A 22810-nucleotide genomic window follows, 5' to 3' on the forward strand; every position below is an offset into this window, starting at 1 on the left:
TTGAGAAGATGATTTTAGAGAGAGAATGTAACGAAGAAAATATAGTTATAAAAGGTGAAACAAGTGAAATTTATATTATTAAAAATTGAAAATCAACAGGATTATCTTAAATCAGTATGGGATTATGATTTAACACAACAAATAAGTAATCAGAGTTGGGAGAAGATATGGGATATGCACATTTTAAAAACTATGTAAGGATAAAGGAATTTTTAAAAAAATTGGTTTGGAGATGGTATTTGACAGCTGTAAAATTAAATCAAATAGATAAAAAATATTCAGTATTATGTTGGAGGGGATGCAAGGAATCTGGCACTTACCTCCACATGTGGTGAAGTTGCAAACAGGTATAGAAGTTTTGGCAATTGTTATTTAAAGAGATAAATGAGATAACTGGGAAAAATTTGGAGGTATGTCCGGATATAGCATTGTTATCAATATATGACAAGGTTAGATGCACTCAAGCCTCTAAAGATTTAATTACCAATCTACTGACGGCAGCAAGATTAATGATAGCTAGAAAATGGAAGGTAAAAGGTGATTATCAAATAGAGGAATGGTATAAAGAAGTGTGGGATATGCAATTAATGATAAATTAACAAGTAATATTAAAAAGTTAGAAGGGGGTTACAGAGTCGAAATGATTTTGCAGAGTTAGGGAATATGTTTGTTTTATTAAAAGGGAAAGGATGTACACCTTCACAAGAATTATTATATTTCTGGAAAGAGGAATGATTAAGTAAAATATTGGTCCTGGGGGCGGGGTGCATATTTTAACATTTGTATTATAATTATAATGATTAAATTTATATGTAAAAGTAATAGAGGTTGGATATAAGTTTATAAAGCTATGTAGGTATGTGTTTAATAAATAAATAAATAAATAAATAAAGCAAATGCAAACCAGACACATAACAAAAATTAAATAAATGTTATCTTTGGGGGGGGGGGAGTTCATTAGGAGGTTTATATTTTTTTCTCTTTTTTTAATATAAGGGAAGGGAACAACTGTATTTAGTGATTTTTAGAATGTGCTAATGGAATGATTTATAGAAATAATGTGATTTTGGTTTAATATAGAGTAAGGGATTGATTATGGAAAATTGTTGTATATCCTTGCTGTTAAAATTTGGAAGTCACTACTTTTTGTAATTTTGAAAAAAAAAAATTCTCGTGTGTTTCTACACTTTTTTAGTTTTTTTTTCTTTGTAGTTTTTTTTTGTTTTTCTGTAACTTTTATCTTTGCTTGAAACTTAATAAAATTCTTATTAAAAAAAGAAATAATAGTGAGAGGTTGATTTATTTCAGAAAAGTAATCTAGATAGTTAATTAGACCAGAATTAGACAATTATTTCTTCCAGGAATAAACAAATACTCCAATTGACAAAGATTTCCTTCACCAAATTAATACATTAATGCAATGATGATAGATATTTACCCATGATCTCATTTCACTTTATAGGTAGTGGAACATATAGAAGGGAGATGGGAATTTATGCTGTACTGCATTCTGTTAACCTGACTTCCTTGTGTTAATGGGGAAAGTTGGCAGTGAGGGTAAGACCTTATTCAGTTGAGCATGGTTATAATTCTGTGGGTGACTGGGAATTTAAGGGTTACTAATTCCATGGAGACTGTAATCTCATTCATCTGAAAATAATTGCAGATTCACTACAAGTGTGGAAATGATGTACATATGTGGATTAATTCTCCATAGCTAACAACAGTGAAGAACTAGTGGATGGACACTTTACAGACTGAGATACAAATTTGAAATAAGGACAAATTTCCTTTTTTAATAGTAATTTTATTAAACATTACAAGTAAAAAGATAAAAGCTAATAAAAACTAAAAAAGAAAAGAAAAAAGAAAAAGTGCAGAAAAGAGTTGAAAGAAAAATAGAAAAGAGAGAAAATATAAGAATATAGTAAAGAAAAAGAAAATAAATATATAATGAAATGACCTCCCCCTTCATCACAAGTATAAACAATTTTAGTAATTTATCATCTTCTCTTAAAATACAACAAATTATCTCTTCTTCCTATATCCTATCACTTATTTATAACCAAATTCTTAAAACCTTGTGGTTCAGTCCTGATCAGCAAAAATCCATTAAGGGTTACCAGAGATAAGAATATATCTATTTTAATCTTGATCAAATAAACCAATGTTATATTCCTTCCTTTTACTTTTAATAATCTTGATCTTTAATCCCTTCAAATAATGCCTTAGATTTATTTTAATCTTTTCTTTGTCCCTTCTCACAAAATCCTTCCAAACTTTAACAAGTGTCTTTTGTAAATCCAATATAGAAAAGTTATCCAGATCACTCTCTTGGTCTGTTATTTATATATCCCTTTTAATTATTAAGATATCAGCCAATTTCATTTGTATATCCAGTGTAGCATCTTTTTCCGTATCATTCTTGTGGCCTGTCATTTTTAAATCCACTTTCAGATCTGTCTCAGTCTTGTCCAGAAAAACTTGTTCCTCTTCCATAACATCTTTTAAACACAGCCTATCTATAATGGTAGACACTCTAAAAATTAACTTCTGGGTCCATTGTTCACAAATATCCTTCGATGTGTCCAGTGTTGAAGTATTTTGCTCAATTCTGTATTAGTAAGTCAGATTTAAGTGTTCTTCTCCTTTAACTGTAATCTTTAGTTCCTTCTGATTCCCTCTAGTGTCTAACTTTCAATGTCCCATCCTATCATATATATTTTTAAGAATTCATAACAACAGCATTTTCTCATGGGAAGGATTCTTATAATTAATTTCAAAATCTTATTTCAAATCCGTCTGGACCCTTAGTCCATTTGCAACTTTCCAAAGTCAGTGTTCTAATCACCCTTTTGCTGTTTGCCCCCCCCCCCAATTTTTTTAAGTCCTTAAACTTGTATTTAAAACTTCTTTCACTAAGTATGGAAGTAAACTCACCCAGTGCTATAAAATATGTTGATCCAAAGGTTCCCAATAGCTGAAAAGGCGTTAACAAGCACCAAAAGTGATTAGAAAAGGAAGTCTGAGGACCAAGTGTCAAGAAAGGAACTGACCACAGTTTGAGCAAGTTGGCTATTCCCTCATCTCTAAACCACCAGAAACTGCTGTCTTGAGGTCTCCTCACAAGGAGCAACTGTCTGGAGCACTTGTGGGTGATCCAAAGTCCTCTCCTGGTCCAGAGAGGAAATACAAACAGCCAGTCCGCTAACCAGCTCTTCATTTTGCTGCAGTTGTCAGCTCTGCTCTCAGTGGAGCTGTCTTCAGTTCACCATTTGTTCCCCAGAATTCAAAATAAGGACAAATTTCCTGATGGTTAGAACAACTTAACAGCCTGCCTCCTGGAATTGTGGGTGTTCCAAAAATGGAGGTTTTCAAGTAAAATTTTGACATCTGCATGATATGAGGATTCCTGCCTTGGGCAAAGGCTAGACTAGTAGATTTCCACAATTCCTTTGAGTATTATGATTCTATGATTTTCATTTCCATTCATTGCATTCGACTATAACTGAATATGGCTGTACCCTCTTCTGGTAAGATATGGATGAAAGAACTATGTAGGTAGGACAAATAACCTAATGACTTCATTGTCCCTTCTGGGATCAGGCAACAGTCATATGGGGAAGATTTGCACACAACACATTTTTCTTAGACACAGACATACTGGAAGATCATGGCCATTTCTCTACTTTTGAGTATGCAAATTTTGCAATAAAAAGCATGATTGGGAATGATTATAAGTGCCAATGAGCAACCTTCTTCTTTTGTAATGAAATAGAAGTATACATGCATAAATTGGGAGTTTAGCAACATACAAGTTTGATAGATAGATAGATAGATAGATAGATAGATAGATAGATAGATAGATAGATAGATAGATAGATCTCCTTGTTTGGTATTTGCTAACTGCAAAACATATTTGCAAGAATATCTGAGGAAGTTATTGTCAGAGATAAGCCTATGTATTTGTGTGACACTGTCACTTTGACTTGTCATAGTTGCAACTAGAATTTACCCCAGAAATGTAAGAACTGTCTGGGAAAAAAATCTTAGTTCAAGATGTATGTATGTCTGTCTACCCGTTCAGTCATGTCCGACTCTCGGTCACTTTGTGGATCAATGCTCTCCATGCCTTTCTATCTCTTACAGCTTCCTTTAGTTCCATCAAAGTCATTCCAGTGTCCCTTCTGATAGTGTCAAGCCAGTGAGTCCTAGGGCAGCCCCTTCTTCTTTTACCACTGACCAATCCCAGCATAATTGTCTTTTTGAGTGAGTTGGCTCACATAACATGACCGAAGTATGACAGTTTTTGTTTGGTGATCTTGGCTTCCAGGGATATTTTTGGTTTGACTCTATCTAGAACTTCCTTGTTGGTAATCTTCGCTGTCCATGAGATGCGTAGCAGTTGTTTCCTGCACCACAATTTGAATGCATCTTTCTTCTATCTGCCTTCCTCAAAGTCCAAGTTTCACAACCATATGTAGCTATTGGAAATATGATCGTATTAACTAGTCTGCATTTGGTCAGGTGGCTGATATCTTTATTCTTCCAGATGTTATTTATACTGATCATTGCTGTTCTTCCAAGCGCTATACGTCTTCTGATCTCAGGGCTGCAATCACCCTTTTGATCAATTTTAGAGCCAAGGAAGTTAAACTCCTTTACTGCTTCAATTACCAAGATGTATAGTACCTAACTATTCAGCCTTTTGGACTCTGGTGGCAATAACCACAAAAACAGCCTAGATTTCCACTTGATATTGGTTATAAAAGCGGGACACGGTGGCGCTGCGGGTTAAACCGCTGAGCTGTCGATCGGAAGGTCGGCGGTTCGAAACCGCGCGGCGGGGTGAGCTCCCGTTGTTAATCCCAGCTCCTGCACACCAAGCAGTTCGAAAACATGCAAATGTGAGTAGATTAATTGGTACCGCTTCAGCGGGAAGGTAACGGCGTTCCGTGAGTCATGCTGGCCACATGACCCGGAAGTGTCCTATGGACAACGCCGGCTCCAAGGCTTAGAAACGGAGATGAGCACCGCCCCCTAGAGTCGGACTCGACTGGACTTTACGTCAAGGGAAACCTTTACCTTTACCTATTGGTTATAAAGTAATTAAATGCATGTAGGGCAACAGCAAAGAGGATTCAATTCCTCCTCCTTCATTCCCCCAAATCAGGAATCAGTTGAAGTTGATGCCATCTTCCAAAATTGGTTTCTATTTTAAACAATTTATCAAGTTCTTACCTATCTGTGATTTATCTATACACCTGAAGAACCTCAGCTCAAGTAGCGAGGATAACACCAAGACCGATTTATGCCTCTATTGTACAATATTATTTCACTGACTGAAAAATTATTTAAAAGTGAAGTGCACATCTAGCATCTTGGCTAATTATATTTAATCTGCTAAAACAAACCACTTGGTTTTAGAAAAGCAATATCACCCAGTAATAAATATTTACTAGGAATGCTGAAATGTCATTTCTTAGTTCTCTTAACTGAATATGTAATTGCAACTGTGTATCATTTGCCAACTTTGCTCAGATCTTTAGTTCCCTTTTACCCTGTTAAGGTGATAAGGCATCTGGAGCCACAGGTATTCATCTTTCAAACATATGTTTTGTTTTTATTAATAAAATCTAAAGTATAAAACTGACAATACAATGTAAATACTATAATACAACTGCTTACCATTTGTTCCAATGGGCCAATGCAGTCAGAATATGGTATATTGTGTTGGGAATGATTCCTTCTATGACGAGACAGCTGGAAATAAATTCATTTACAAGTCAGAATATGCTCAAATCAAACAACATTTAACATAGAAGAAAAGACTGAAAATAACTTAGCTGAAAACATTCACTTTGAGCTGTGCTAATGGCTGAACATTTGCAGGTAAATAAAATTAATATACTCCCATTGTAACATTTGACACTTGTACAAGATATTTAAAAGCATTGCCATGCTTCAGCTCAATAGTCTTCAAAGACTTATGTAAAGTATATTTTTAGAACAGCATACCATTGCCAGATCAATTCATAATTAGACTTGTGTAAAATAACAGTTTTAAAAAGATTTGGACTATGGTGTGATTAGTTTTGAATCCAATTCCAAGTTCTTTCAAATGTGATTTCTCTTCCAATGGTGTCACTGGCAAATGGCTAAGCAATGAATCCATCAACCGATTCGGTTAACCATCTCTTGCTTTCAAATTACTCCTTCCCCCACCTGCTTATGGAGGAGATTCTCTTCACATCTATAGCTCTTATTCAGCCAGGTAATTGGCGGGGGGTGGGGGGAGGAATCAACAGCAGCCAAGGTGTGTGAGAATGGGAGAGAAGGTTGGATTGCACATTTACTGTATATCTGGGAGGACAAAAGTGGTGAAAATAAAGGTCCACAAAGAGTTCTAAGTGTTTGCACTCTTTCTTTTTGAGAGGCATGGATGACATCCTTTAAAAAATATCAGTACTTAATATTTAAACAGTTTTGACAGCATTGGAGAGGAGAGAGAAACCAATGGAAATATGTTTTAAGGTAGGATGATGTAGATGTAAACTGGTAACTGGTATCTTATAATGGTTTGCTGCTTTTGTATTAATAATCTATTGTAATGATTTTTTTAAAAGGCTATTTAAGTTCAGAGCCATGTGTGTGTTCTAAAATGTACTATCATTGGTCTTTTTATTCATCAGTATACAAACTGGATGAATGAATGAATGAATGAATGAATGAATGAATGAATGAACGAATGAATAGCATATATACATGCTAATATAGCAACTATTCCCAAACATCTTAAAGTTAAGACTTAAATGATCTGTTAATTTTAACTGATTCCGATTACATTCACTGTTGTCTTCCCTAGTAAAGGAGAGTTCATAAGAAGCTGTACTACATCCTATTTATATGCAGGCATGGTATGCTTCAAAATATTCATAATTCATCCAGAGACTCTCTCAAGGTTGTACTTTCAAATGTTATGTTTCCATATATTGTCATGCAGACTCTTTTCATATTTCTTTGTAAGTACTACCATTTTAAGGTTTACAACTTAGAATTTACAGGGGATGTTCTCTGTCATGGTGCCTGCCAACTGGAAGAGCATCCCCCTAGAGATCTGTATTGCATCTACCTTGAGCCTTTTAAAAAAGGATTTGAAAATTAGCCTTTCCCTAGGTTAAGGTGGATGTTGGGCCTCTTTCAGGATTTATTTTAGTTTGAATGTTTCCTTCCAAGAAGTAAATGTTTTTTTTGTTATTATTTTGGTTTCTACTGTCTTTAATGTTGCACACTGCCCAGAGCTTTATGGAGCTGGGTGGCTGACAGAGAGAGAGAGGGAAAGAGAGGATAGATTCTGCACATTCCCAGTAATTTAATTATTTAATTACCCTGTTTTAATTTAATTCTCTATCACAAAGAGGAGAAAAACCTCACAAATGAAACACTTTCTGAGATTCAAAAGTTTCACTGACCTACTTATAAAAAAATATTACTTAACAATTTCATTAGGAATGAATAACAGCTGGTGACATGGCTGTGTCCTAAAGTGTTTTCTGTCTTAATATTTTGTGTCTTAAGCAATCGAGCCTTTGTAAGAAATAGTTTTGTTAGCAGCAGTCCCTCCTTTGGGGAACAAAAAATGTCAAACCAAATTTTCTATATTTTGCAAGTTTGTTTTCAGAAGTGTCATGCTCTTGTTTGATTAGCATGGAGAGTAAATAAGAATGATTTACTGATGTGGTTGTGAAAACCTATATGATTTCAGACCTTCCACTGAATTTGGGGGTTGATATTTAATTAAAGTTGATGCATGTGTATAAATTTAATGTAAATTAGTTCAATTTATCTCTCCCCCCACACTGTTCAATATGCTAAGATCTGAAGATCTGAAACTAATATTTATTAATTAATTCTGGTCTGCATATTTTCACTTAAAGATTTCCCACTCTTAATTATATTCTTACATAGATCACAGCAAAATTCTGTACAATTGTATTTCATCGCTCCAAAATTAAAGAAAATTCTAATTGCATCATTTTTAGGGGTTCATCAATACTGCTTCACCTATGATACGAGGAGGAGGCATTGGAAGGTGATAAAGCCAAAAAATGAAGCACTTTAAAGCTGCAGTTCTAAGCAGAGAGACATGAAACTTTGTTCAGTCAACATTCTTCTCTGAGTTCAGCAGGAAACAGTTAAGCATGATATTCAAATATGCTGAAATTTAATTTAATTGTGTTAGTGGCAAGTGAGCATCAGTTATATTATGAAGTGTCAAAAACTGGGTACAGAGTAAAGACCAGGGGAAATGTCATTACTTTGTCAATCAAATGTCAGCCAAATAATTTGCATTTTAACAAATTATTTAATTTCTCAGATATGAGCTAAAATTAACTTCTATTTTGAAGCTCACACGTCTCCAAATTTTGTGACATTCTTCAGTAAAAAGTGTGCATATTACAAATAAATTCATAGAAAAGCCCTGTGTAATCAATACTTATGTACATAGAACATGTGGACAGTTGTGAACTTCTCCCCTCTACAAGTTGCACGGGTGACATCACTGAAGGGACTGTCTCTACAAGTCTTTGCAATGTGTAGACTTTATGCTTTGAACCCTGACTGTGCTGGAGATATGAAATAAACCGCTTCAAGTGATGTCTTCTGCATGACAGAGATTGGAGAAGCTGCTCAAGCTGTTTGAGTTTGCAGCTCTAAATTACTGCATAAACATAGTGATGGCTGTAATAGTGAAATTGGCATACAATATAATTTATTGTATGCTATGTTATGTTATTGTATGCTATGTTTATTAGCCTTTTTGATACTGTCCATGGGGTTTTCTTGGCAAGGGTACTGGAGTGGGTTGCCATTTCCTTCTCCAGTACAATTGTACTCATTTCACATGCTAGCAAGGTTATGCACAAAATCCTACAAGCTAGGCTTCAGCAGTATGTGAACCGAGAACTACCTGAAATACAAGCTGGGTTTTGAAGACACAGAGGAACTAGAGATCAAATTGCCAACATTCGCTGGATCATGAAGAAAGCAAGAGAGTTCCAGAAAAAACATCTACTTCTGCTTCATTGACTATGCTAAAGCCTTTGACTGTGTGGATCACAACAAATGGTGCCAAATTCTTAAAGAGATGGGAGTACCAGACCACCTTACCTGTCTCCTGACAAGCCTGTATGCGGGTCAAGAAGCAACAGTTAGAACCATACATGGAACTACCAATTGGTTCAAATTGGGAAAGGAGTATGACAAGGCTGTACATTGTCACCCTGCTTATCTAACCTATATGCAGAGCACATCATGAGAAATGCCAGATGAATCACAAGCCAGAATTAAGATTGCCGGAATAAATATCAACAACCTCAGATATGCAGACAATACCACCCTAATGGCAGAAAGTGAAGACAAACTAAAGAGCCTCTTGATGAGGGTGAAAGAGGAGAGTGCAAAAGCTGGCTTGAAACTCAACATTAAAAAAAAAAAATTGGTCTCATCACTTCCTGACAAATAGAAGGGGAAGAAATGGAAGCAGTGACAGATTTTATTTTCTTGGGCTCCAAGATAATCACAGCCATGAAATTAAAAGGTGCCTGCTCCTTGGGAGGAAAACTATGGCAAACCTAGACAGCATATTAAAAAGCAGAGACATCACTTTCCGACAAAGCTGTGTATAATCAAAGCTATGGTTTTCCCAGTAGTGATGTATGGCTGTGAGAGTTGGACTATAAGGAAGGCTGAGCACCGAAGAATTGATGCTTTCAAACTGTGGTGCTGGAGAAGACTCTTGAGAGTCCCTTGGACTGCAAGGAGGTCAAATCAGTCAATCCTACAGGACATCAACCCTGACTGTTCACTGGAAGGACAGATACTGAAGCTGAAGCTCAGATACTTTGGCCACCTAATGGGAAGAGAGGACTCACTGGAAAAGACCCTGATGCTGGGAAAGACTGAAGGCAAAAGGAGAAGGGGATGGCAGAGGATGAGATGGTTAGATAGCATCACCGATGCAATGAACATGAATTTGAGTAAACTCTGGGAGACAGTGGAGGACAGGAAGGCCTGGTGTGCTATGGTCCATGGAGTCACAAAGAGTCAGACATGACTTAACAACTGAACAACAACAACAAATGTTTATTAGACAAAATGCATATGTTGGGGGAATGTGTATCACAAAATTCACATTTTTTTCTAGATAAATAGATAGCGGGGAGAGAGAGAAAGAGATTTCAAGCTGGTACAGAAATAGGACTATCTGAATGTATGGCTGGAAACTCAGTGAAATTAAAAATGGATAGTTTTGCCTTCACTATGGCACTATTTTCATCTGATTAACTTAATATATGAAAGGACAATTAACTATGCAGAGTGTGAAGTACAGTGATTTCCCTTCTACGTGTTATAAGGAGTAATAAAGCAAAACCACAACTACATTGTAGAACCATTTTTCAGCTCAGTAATAGGCAAAGTGAATGTCCTCAGATTCACAATATATTTTTTTTTCCTCTCTTGCTGACTCCTCAGGACTGACATGCTTCTTATACAGGAATTTAGTAAAGTCCCATGCTAAATATTTTCTAGCGGCTTTGTTCTTAAAAGTTATTCTGACATTTTCAAATAATGAAGAGAAACAACACTTTGGGAAAATATAGGAAATATATATTTATGTACAGTAATCTTGTACTATTTTAAAAAAGCAACTTTCCACCAAAATGTATCACAGATCCAAGGGCTATCTTTATTAGTGGCACTAAAGCCTTCTCAAAGAATGTGTGAGGCAATGGTGAATGTCCTGTGGGTTGTCCACCTTTGACCTTGTCATGTTGATGGGCAAGGTCTGTGAGGAGGTGTAATCACATTCTGGTGGACATAATTATGCTTCTAGATTAACAGCCTTGAGCAAATGGAATATATTCTTCCATAGAGAGTAAAAAGAAAAAAAAAACATGTAGCTGCCAGCTATGTTTTCAAAGTAACATGTAATTTGGTTCTCATTCCATCATCTCTGTAAATACAGACAATCCAATTTATACTATGTGAGGGTGCTATTATATGTAGATGTTAATACCAGGAAGGAGGGAGAGAGGGAGGAAGGAAGGAAGGAATTTTTTTTCTAACAGTTCACCAATTACAGTATTAAATCTGAAGATCTGCTATTCCAGCATACAAGTGTTTTGTCATGTTCACTGATTCAATGTAGTTTATACATCGTAACGTTTCACATGCCATGGCGCTAACGCGCGTTTCTGTTTGGGAGGCAGCTGCTGTGATACCTTGTACCAAGCTCTGTATGTGAAATCAGTACAATAGAATGTGTTTGGGTTATTTTCTCTGTTCAAGGACTTTTCCGGCAGACCATCAGAAACCATTAGGAGCACCTGGGATTGTGAACTTGAGAAGACTCTACGGGGGGAGGGATTTCATTTGCACCAAGGGTTTTTAGTTTGAATTTGGCACGCTTTCATCATTCTCAGCTTTCTCTGTGATCCTGCATGCTATTCTTTAATAAATCAGATATCTTTGAATTCCTACTCATGAGTCTGATGGTGTTTTAGAATAGGCAACCATTGCAGCTTGGAATAAGGATTACCAGCAGCTGTACCAGTATAGTGCATGCTCCCATCTCCTTGGCATTTAATGCATATTAGTTGCAATGATGTGCTACTGCTGCTGCTGTTACTATGACAAAAACATTTGGGATAGAGATATATCCAAATGCCACACATAACTCATGTCCTGATTTAAAATTTCACCTACATTCACCCCTCTCCGCATCCCACAAAATATCTTGGCTGTTTTGATTTGATTTGTGTTTTTGCTTGTTTTTAATTTCCCTTCTAAGTACTGAGACAGGTTGGATTATTCCTTTTAGGGGGAAAGCTAACTTGATCAGCAGTTCCCCGATTTCAAGAGTATTCTTCAGTTAGCAACCATTTTACCCGGAGCCTTGAAAAGTCCATTCACCAAGTCTGTGGGCAAGTCTGGTTTTGTTTGATTTTGCTCAGCAACTTTTCCCCCTTCCTTCCTTGTCTCCCTTCCTGAAGTTAGCTAAAGGGTATCTTTGTTCCGCAAGAGCCCTCCCAATATCTAGGAAAGAACTCATTGTCAGTTTCTGCAAAATCAGAGCTTCAGCAAAAAATATGCCTGTTAGCTTGTTGTAAATCAAAGGTTGACAGGGTAACTTCACCATGTGCAAGTTTGCGATAAGTATAATAAAACAAACACATGCCTTTTGGGATTGCCAGGCCACTGAGCATGACCATAAGGAATGTCCAAACTGCATGAATAAGGCCTACCATGGACATTAGATTTCAGTATGTGCAAGGTTGTAGCTCCCAGTGACAAAATAGTGACAATGCATTAGAAAACTGTGGCTGGAAGATAAACCAGAAGAGAAGAGAAGAGAAGAGAAGAGAAGAGAAGAGAAGAGAAGAGAGGAGAGGAGAGGAGAGGAGAGGAGAGGAGAGGAGAGGAGAGGAGAGGAGAGGAGGTTATGTCACTCCTGCTTCTAACATATACTTTCACCTATATGTTGCTTAATAAGGAGAACTCCATTCTGCTCTTGGAGGAAGGGTATCACACATTCTTTTGTGAAAATCTGTCAAAAAATGTCATGAGAAAAACAGATATTTGGAACATTCTTCCTTCTTACATCTCCTTTTAACTGTGCTGTCCTGTGGACACAGTTCGGTTCCCTAGAGTGTGGAAGACTAATGATAATGGCTTCACTGGCCTTGACCCTTGATTCAGTTATAAATCAAAACTTCATAGACATTTTAAGGAAGAGAGAATCCTCCTTCATGCTTACACCTGTGTAGATACTACTTCAGAATTAAAACGACAACGGTTTATACTCAGAGGGACCTAATACACTGACAGCTTAATATGGATAATAAGCAATGTAAGTAAGTAAGTTTATTGTTGTAACCACAGGTCATAACATATAGAGTGACAGAAAATGCAATAAAATAACTGGAATCGTATCTTCTCTGGGGGCTTTTCAAAGGGTCAAGGTTGAAATCAGCTACTTAAACTCAGATTTTGAGACAGCTGGCCACTCTGTTACTATGGTTAGTTCAATAGAGACTGTTATTGGCTCAGGATATGTATAATATAGTATAAAGTATAGATAACATCACAGTGATCCAAATATATGCCCAACCACACATGCTGAAGAAGCTGAAGTAGATCATTTCTGTGAGGATCTGCAGCACCTACTGGACAATATGCAAATAACAGATGTTATTTTCATTAGAGGAGACTGGAATGCTAAGGTGGGCAGTCAAATGACACCTGGAATTACAGGTAAGCACGGCCTGGGAGAACAAAATGAAGCAGGACATAGGCTGATAGAACTTTGCCAAGACAACTCACTCTGCATAACAAACACACTCTTCCAACAACCTAAGAGAAGGCTTTATACATGGACTTCACCAGATAGACAACACCGAAATCAGATTGACTACATCCTTTGCAGCCAAAGGTGGCGGACATCTATACAGTCGGTAAAAACAAGGCCTGGAGCTGACTGCAGTTCAGATCATGAACTTCTTATTGCACAAGTTAGGATCAAACTAAAGAGATTAGGAAAGACCCACAGATCAGCTAGATATGAGCTCACTGTTATTCCTAAGGAATATGCAGTGGAGGTGAAAAATAGATTTAAGGGACTGGACTTAGTAGATAGGGTCCCGGAAGAACTATGGACAGAAGTTCACAACATTGTTCAGGGGCAGCAACAAAATACATCCCAAAGAAAGAGAAAATCAAGAAGGCAAAATGGCTGTCTGCTAAGACACTAGAAGTAGCCCAAGAAAGAAGGAAAGCAAAAGGCAACAGCGATAGGGGTTGATATGCCCAATTAAATGCAAAATTCCAGAGGTTAGCCAGAAGAGACAAGGAATTATTTTTAAACAAGCAATGCGCAGAAGTGGAAGAAGACAACAGAATAGGAAGGACAAGAGACCTCTTCCAGAAAATTAGAAACATTGGAGGTAAATTCCAGGCAAAAATGGGTATGATCAAAAACAAAGATGGCAAGGACCTAACAGAAGAAGAAGAGATCAAGAAAAGGTGGCAAGCATATATGGAAGACCTGTATAAGAAGGGTAACAATATCGGGGATAGCTTTGATGGTGCAGTCAGTGGGCTAGAGCCAGATATCCTGAAGAGTGAGGTTGAATGGGCCTTAAGAAGCATTGCTAACAACAAGGCAGCAGGAGACAATGGTATTCCAGCTGAATTGTTCAAAATCTTGCAAGATGATGCTGTCAAGGTAATGCATGCTATATGCCAGCAAATTTGGAAAACACAAGAATGGCCATCAGATTGGAAAAAATCAACTTATATCCCCATACCAAAAAAGGAAAACACTAAAGAATGTTCAAACTATCGAACAGTGGCACTCATTTCATATGCCAGTAAGGTAATGCTCAAGATCCTGCAAGGTAGACTTCAGCAATTCATGGAGCGAGAATTGTCAGATGTACAAGCTGGGTTTAGAAAAGGCGCAGGAACTAGGGACCCAATTGCCAATATCCGCTGGATAATGGAAAAAGCCAGGGAGTTTCAGAAAAAACTTCTATCTCTGCTTTATTGACTACTCTAAAGCCTTTGACTGTGTGGACTATAACAAATTGTGGCAAGTTCTTAGCAGTATGGTGATACCAAGTCATCTTGTCTGCCTCCTGAGGAATCTGTATAACGACCAAGTAGCAACAGTAAGAACAGACCACGGAACAACAGACTGGTTTAAGATTGGGAAAGGAGTACGGCAGGGCTGTATACTCTCACCCTACCTATTCAACTTGTACGCAGAACACATCATGCGACGTGCTGGGCTTGAGGAATCCAAGGCTGGAGTTAAAATCGCTGGAAGAAACATTGACAATCTCAGATATGCAGATGATACCACTTTGATGGCTGAAAGCGAAGAGGAACTGAGGAGCCTTATAATGAAGGTGAAAGAAGAAAGTGCAAAAGCTGGCTTGCAGCTAAACCTCAAAAAAACCAAGATTATGGCAACCAGCTTGATTGATAACTGGCAAATAGAGGGAGAAAACCTAGAAGCAGTGAAAGACTTTGTATTTCTAGGTGCAAAGATTACTGCAGATGCTGACTGCAGTCAGGAAATCAGAAGATGCTTAATCCTTGGGAGAAGAGCAATGACAAATCTCAATAAAATAGTTAAGAGCAGAGACATCACACTGACAGCAAAGGTCCGCATAGTTAAAGCAATGGTGTTCCCTGTAGTAACATATGGCTGCGAGAGCTGGACCATAAGGAAGGATGAGCGAAGGAAGATCGATGCTTTTGAATTGTGGTGTTGGAGGAAAATTCTGAGAGTGCCTTGGACTGCAAGAAGATCAAACCAGTCCATCCTCCAGGAAATAAAGCCAGACTTATCACTTGAGGGAATGATATTAAAGGTAAAACTGAAGTACTTTGAGAAGACAGGACACCCTGGAGAAGATGCTGATGCTAGGGAAAGTGGAAGGCAAAAGGAAGAGGGGCCAACCAAGGGCAAGATGGATAGATGATATTCTAGAGGTGACGGACCCGTCCCTGGGGGAGCTGGGGGTGTTGACTGACAGGAAGCTCTGGCGTGGGCTGGTCCATGAAGTCACGAAGAGTGAGAAGTGACTGAACGAATAAACAACAACAACAACATATATATATATAGAGAGAGAGAGAGAGAAAGAGAGTATATAGTATAAAGGAAAATATTGGATGCAGTTTTGTGCTGAGATGCACGCATGGAGTATCGGGTTTATGTGGAAATACTATTAGCCACCAATTCCCACAATTTCCTCTCATTTTTTTTTTAAAATTAAGCTGAGGCCTTGATCCCTATAGTACAATAATTTCTTAATCTTTAATAATTCCTTGTATTGGGATTGGGATTGGGATTGGATCAATAACTGAATCAAAGAATCTGTCCTTTCCTCTCTAACTCTATTCTGTAGCTTTCTAAGAGCTTGTCTTTTGTTACTGCAGTCTTGGTTATACCATTCCTTCCTTGTATCATTCCTAGGATGACAGGTAGTGGTTAGCTAGGAGCTTAGCACACTATCGATTGAACTAAAAATGTGATATACATTGGCATTAGATAAGCAGTACAATGCCTCAGCCGATGTTTTAAGTATTTTGAACACAGAATCCTCATTCAGAAATAGTCCATGCAATGAGCATTGTGATAACTAGTGCAACATTGGATTAAAAGCCTTGTACAACATCTCTATATTGCCAATGATTATATTTCTCCAACTGAGATTAGATTTATTATATGTTTTTGGCTTTTGAGTATATCAGTATACTTTATGTACCAGGTAGTTGGTGGAATGCTGGCGTGCAAGATGCCCTTTCAATTACAGATCCTAGCTTACTGAGAACTTGAATGTGCTTTGATAACACTAATCTTTAGTTGTACCTGGGCAAGTATGATCTAAATGTACCAGAACTGACCAGTCTTGTTTCCTTGCCATTAGCAGAGAATGCTGGATGTACTATAGACAGAATTAAGGCTGGTTGGGACTTCCCGTGGGGACAATGGCAGCTTGAGATGTTTTTTTCTGCTGTCTGTGGACTGACTTGTCAGTGTGGCTTTTTTTCTTGGGCTCAGGCAGGCTTCCTTGGAGCCCAGAAGCATTCTTTGGATTAAGGAGAACCCCAGGAATCACACCATGTGTTCTCCAGACAGCTGATCACAGCCAGAAGACTGCAAAACAGCATTTCACGATTGACCGGTAAGCCATCAGCTGGAAGGCAGGGCTGTCATCTTCTTCCCAAGCTGCTCTGAAGCCATAACAGACCTTAAAGCTGCCCACCCCATTTCTACAGCACTAAGATTTTTTTGTTTGAATTTTCCAAAGAGAGGCTTTCTACAACAAAGAAATGTGGAATCTCTTGGTGACTCTCATTATTTTTTAAAATCATTAAGTAATTTGGCTTTTTATATATAATTTGTTAAATTGAGATTTAAAGAATTTTGGTTTTTTTAATTGCTTTTTTTATTAAAGTGATTTTTGAGGAATACAAAACTTTCTCATCTTCACTGAATCTGTGGATTGGAGTTCTGAACTATTTGGTTTCACTTTCCCGTGGGAATGCTGTTTGTTATTACTTTTTATTTTCCTGCTTGGCCACACCGGAGACAAAAAGGCTGCAGAGAGTGTTCAGTTGCAGCATTAATGACTTTACCTTCCTTAGGCACTAGAGGGCACCATAATCTATCTTACTGTTAAGAAATATGGAGGAAATTAATTTGATATTTAAAGATCTCTACAATGCTGTTATTCAAGTCTTGGAGCATTTCTCAGAATTTGTGGAGTCCAAATTGTCACAAGAATCGAGAGAAACGGATAAGAACAGATAAGGCTGAAAACTACTTTTAGAAGGGAACGTAATAATGAGAATTTAGAGGCTTTATAGAAATAATGTTTACTGTAATATGAATTGGAGTAAGAGATTGATATTGATTTATGTAGATCTTTGTTACAGAAAGTCAGAAGTCACTTTGTAGTAGTTTTGTGTTTTTTTCACACCTTTTTAGTTCTGTTTCTTTTTCTTTGTAGGCTTCTTTGTTTCAATCCTTTCAGTTTTTGTGTTTATTTTGAAAAAGCTTTAATAAAGTTTTCTAAAGGGAAAAAAGAAAAAGAAGGCCGGTTGGCAACATGAATTTTATATATACCTTTGAATGACTGCAATACCATGTTGTGGTTTGAGACCCAAATGATTTACAGCAAATATTAGTTAGATTGAATTTATTCAGTGAGAAGTATATATCTGAAAATTAATGACTCAAAAATCAAGGTAGTTCTGCTTCTGTCTACTTTGTGACAAGAAAATGAGAACCAAATATATCAGGATAAGAATGAGTTGAATGCTATGGGAATGGGTTATTTAAGAATTACATGTGGTAAAATAAGAGATAGGGTCAAGAATGAGAGGGTGCTGAATGAGTGTGGATTGACCTGTGAGTGACAAATGCACAGATGAAGTATATTAATGTGGGTTGAGAATGAATATTAATCAAATGCACAACTATGAAAGCAGAGTGAATTTTTCAAGAGGAAGACTGAACAAGTTAGGATTGGAAGGAGTTGATGAACTCTTTAAAAAGATAGAAATAAGTAACAAACAAAAGAAGGTATATGCATGTGATGGAAGCAATTTTTTTAAGGATAGAAAGGTATAGAGAGGTATTGTGAATAGTATTGGCATACGCTTGATTTAATTAGATTTTCTTTTAGCTTCTGCCTTTAATTCAGATCATCTACTCTGTTTTCTAAGTTGTGAATGATGTTGCTTATCCCATTAGGGTATAGTGTGCTGTCTGTATATGTATGCTTTTGGCTGTATAACTAGTCCTATGTATCTCATCTACAAAAGCAAAGCTCAGCAAAATCCAGGAGATATTTATAGATCCTACAGGGAGCCACAACCACCAACTCTGGACAGCATAAACTCTCCAATATGTAACTGGGGTTAAAATAATTCAATCACTTAAAAAAAGAACCACTAGAAATATTTCTATGGACCTGGGACTCATGAGTAAAAACATTAACTGTATTTTTTTTTTTAAAAATCAGGTCTTTATCAGCTTTCTAAAAACCAGAAAGCAAATGGCCAATCATTCATTGGGCGGAGTGCTATTCCAGAGGGCGGGGGGGGGGGGCAGCAACTGAAAGGCATGCTTATGTGACCCCTGAGAATGACAGCCTCTAATTGAGGAGACTCATAGCCAGCCCACCGTACTAGCTCTTATTGGGTGGACAGATGTTATAGGAAGCAGGCAGTCCTGCATATACTCAGGCCACAAAGCACGAAGAGCTTCAAAGGTGACAATCAACATTTTGAATTGCACCTGGAAGCTAAGTCACAACCAGTGCAGCTATTAGAATAAAGTTGTTACATGGGTGCTTCAAGGTGCACCCATCACTAGCTGAGCACTGCATTCTGCACCAACCACACCTACAAAGTGCTCTTCAAGGGCAGCCATGGAGAGTGCATTGCAATAGTCCAACTGAGAGTTGAGTAAAGCATGAGTGACAATGAGTAATACCTGCCATTCCAGGAAAGGTCATAGTTGGTGCACTAGATGGAGTTGTGCAAAGGCCCTCTTAGCCACAAGTAACACCTGCTTCTCTAACAGAAGCTGCAAATCCAAAAGGACCACCACTCCTAGGGGAATATAACTGTGTTCAATTAACAATGGAATCTCACTGGAAATGGCTGGCCTTTGAACCCACAGCCACTTCATCTTGCTGGATGTGAGTCTCAATTCCACCCCACTCAGATTTGGACCTGAGATAGCACTTCAGCAGCATCACTTATTCAGCCAGAGGTCAAGATGAAGTATACTGATAAAACCTGACCCTGTGCCACTGGATGATCTTGCCCAGCAGTTTCATGTAGATCTTGACTAGGAATGGGGAGGGTGTTCAATTGGGTACACACCAATTGAAAGATCTAGGGCTTGACCTCTCCCCCCAATCAAACTGAAACTGTCTCTTCCAGAAGAAGAACCACCATTAACACAGTCCTTCTCACCACACACACACACAAAACTGTTGGGAGTGACTCAGCAGGATACCATGATCAATGATACTGAAAATTGTTGAGACATCAAGAAGGACCAGGACAATTGCTCTACCTCTATCCTATTCCAACCAGAAATCATCAATGAGTGCAATCAATACCATCTTCGTTCTGAACCCAGGGCTGAAATTGGTTTCCTCCAGGATTCTGCTGTTGCAACTCAATCACTTTTTCTACAACCTTCCCCCAAAGGGGAAGTTGGAGACAAGCAATAATTGTCTAATATATCTGGGTCAAGTGATGACTTCTTGATGTATCACCATCTCTTTCAAAGATGGAGATAACGTTTACCAGCGCCCTGACCCAGATGCCTGTAGCATCCCTGAAGGCTTTCATCAGCCAGGAAGAGCAGGAGTCAAGAACAGGTGGCTAGGTTAATACTGCAGAAGACCCTTTCCATCTTCTCAGGAGTTACAGGATCAAAGTCATCCTTGATAACACCACAGATCAAAGCATCAGTCATCACCTGTTGCAACCCAAGTACAGTATGAAAAGGCCAAGGTTGCAACATGACATTCCAATATTTTCTCATCATGTTGTCACTACTGTGTTCACAAACAGATGCCTATACTCTAAATCCATTCCAGAGGCCTGGGCAAGTCGATTTTCTGTCAGGTATAGATGGAGAAAAAGCAAGTCCTTTTCTAAGAGTAGATTTCCATCCATGGGCTATCGGATTTTATCATACCAATCTTTAACTGTGGCACCATTATTGAACCTTTATGTTGTAATGTTGATATGTAAAAAGCTTTAAACATTTAGCAGCTTTCAACAACATATTTGGACAAGCAGGTTCTGAAAACTCCCCTTTCACAGATGATAGCCAAGAATTTCTCCATTCCTGTCTAATAAATTGGATAGCTGAAGGGCATTTTGCCTATTCAGAACCCTACCAGTTAAGCCTCTGTTCCACACTTGCAGTGAAGGAAAAAATCGGTCATCTCTGTGTATGTCCTCTTGAACAGCCATTTAGATGCAACACAGAGATCTAGGCAATGCGGCTTATGACACCTGTGCAAGTTAGGCTTATGTTACTTGCTGGATGCAGAATCCCAGATAAACAAGCAATGGGTATATGATTCACATTTGAATACCTTGTTGTTTACATGCAAGGAGTTAGGTTGTAAGTTCAATTCTCTCTGTAAAACAGGCTGGCTTATCCAATGCATAACAATGTACTTAAAATAACATTCAGAAAAGCAGGACACTTCTTAACCAAAAGCAGTCTTACTGTTGCTGATACTGTTTTTGTTTGCTTGTTTGTGTGATTCTTTCTTAGCTATCCTGGGAGCTGAAGAGTTAATAAGGATGGTGCAAACTGCCAGCTAATATCTACTCAGAGATGCCCTTGTGTAAGAGGATTTTTTTTTAATATTCTTGCTCTATATTTATTCCCTTCTAGCGGATGCTTCATTAGTGCTTCTTTTTCTCTTGCCTGCCTAATTCATTCTCCCAGATTTTAGCAAGCCAAAACCTCACCTTATGCTACTGCAGAAGCAATTTTTATTTTTTGAAGGTTAATCCAACTCAGCAGGATTTAGGGATGGCACTTTTCCTCGATCGTCGGCATGTTGGCTCAGGCCAGACAGCTGTTTGGACACTTTCCATTGGGAATCTTGCCCTCAACACCCACAGTTGATGCACATACATGGTCTATTGGCTGCCTACTTCCATGCCCATCTGTTCAGATGGCAGACTGCCCACTCACAAGTTCGCTGGAACCTTGCCCTGAGTGGGTAGGTGCCAGGCAATGATGGGTTGAGATGGGCAGCCTGCAAAATATTGTAAGTGATCACTTCTTTTTTTCCTGCAGGAAGTCCTTCTACTCCATTAACACTGTATGCTAGGCTGGGATTAATCAAATCCATGCACATTTAATGTGCCCAACCAAAATTGTGATTTGTTACTTAAAATCTTCCTATTCATCTTTTGTTGGTTGTTGTACTAAAAAAAAAGATCTTGAAGGTGACATGCTGTTTTGAAAAAGCAAACATTAAATCCATTATGATGATATGGTTACTGAAAGGAATATTTTGTGATCACAAAGATGACACTATGGTGATTGGAGCATGGAATGGGAAAAAATGAACAAAGAAAAGTGCTAACATGGAAATCAGACTATAAATTAAAGTATCATAATGCAGGTACAGCTGCAGCTTGTCTCAACGCAGCACAAAAACACTCATAAGTCAAAGTTATGGCATTGGTAAACAAAATGGTGAGCAAAAAGCAAAGTACACATTTTAAATACAGTCCTCCTGTACCAGTAAGCCCCAATTTATTAAAGAATAGCAACATGAAGTCCTGTCCTGAAATAGTCTTTAATAGATAAGTAAAAGTTGGTTGTATAGGTACAAGAGTGTGCGTCTGTGTGTTGTCCTTTCGGATTAAACAAAATATTTTATTATAAAAACTTGGTTTTGCTGGGATTCAGAATCATTTCAGGAAACTGAAGCATACTTTTCTTATTGCTGAGAGATCAGTCGACAGCTACCTTTTCTCTTCTGAGGCATTTTTTTAATTATAATTTTGCCTAAATTTTCTTAAAGCACTTCTGAGGACTATACAGCAAATGAAACAGAAACAAAAGCCACAATTAAAACAACAAAGAGAGCAAAACAAAATTTCAGTGTGGGATATAGTAGATTCTCTGATTCCTTTTAGACTATAGGATAGATGGGGGGAGGGAGATGTCAGATGTAGCAAATAAATTTATAAAGCATGTTATGTAGTAGTCATTTTAGTTCAAATATGGTCATACTGCTGGGAATCTTGATGGTTCTGCTGAAGCAGCTTGTTTGGAGATGGTAATCATGCCAATACTAAGTCTGTTTAATTTTTTTTTTATTAGTAGTATGCTTATCACATGTGGGCTGCAAAAATCTGCACAATAAGAAGATTGCTGAAAAGAGTTTGTTTACTGAATCACTCTGTTGCCATCTAGTGGTTATCCAGAATTGTGCAGCCTACATATGATATATCTAATAATTATGTACTGTATGTCCAAAATAATTTTTTTCTCCATAGTGATATTAACTGTAATATTCCTCAAAATTATCTGACAAGCACCTTTGTTTGTTTGTCCTCAGCCTAAAAGTATTATAAGAAGGTTGGAAGCTAAGCTGTATTTGTAACCGTTTCCTCAGCGTGTGTCAAAGAATCAGTTGCATGGTCTTCATCATTTCCAAGACAACATTCC

At 37.7% G+C, this 22810-nt stretch overlaps 1 protein-coding gene across 5 annotated transcripts in view; it reads right to left on the reverse strand.

Annotated features, from left to right (window-relative positions):
• Positions 1 to 22810, reverse strand: part of ARHGAP15 (Rho GTPase activating protein 15) — a 492562-nt gene that overhangs the window by 419606 nt on the left and 50146 nt on the right. For all 5 annotated transcript variants that reach the window (XM_063318398.1, XM_063318397.1, XM_063318394.1 and 2 more), the window contains one exon: positions 5689 to 5763. In XM_063318398.1, coding sequence (XP_063174468.1) covers positions 5689 to 5763 — 75 coding nt within the window. The remainder of the gene's footprint in view (positions 1 to 5688; positions 5764 to 22810) is intronic.

The sequence above is a fragment of the Candoia aspera genome, chromosome 1, assembly GCF_035149785.1.
Source record: "Candoia aspera isolate rCanAsp1 chromosome 1, rCanAsp1.hap2, whole genome shotgun sequence".
Taxonomy (NCBI): Eukaryota; Metazoa; Chordata; class Lepidosauria; order Squamata; family Boidae; genus Candoia; species Candoia aspera.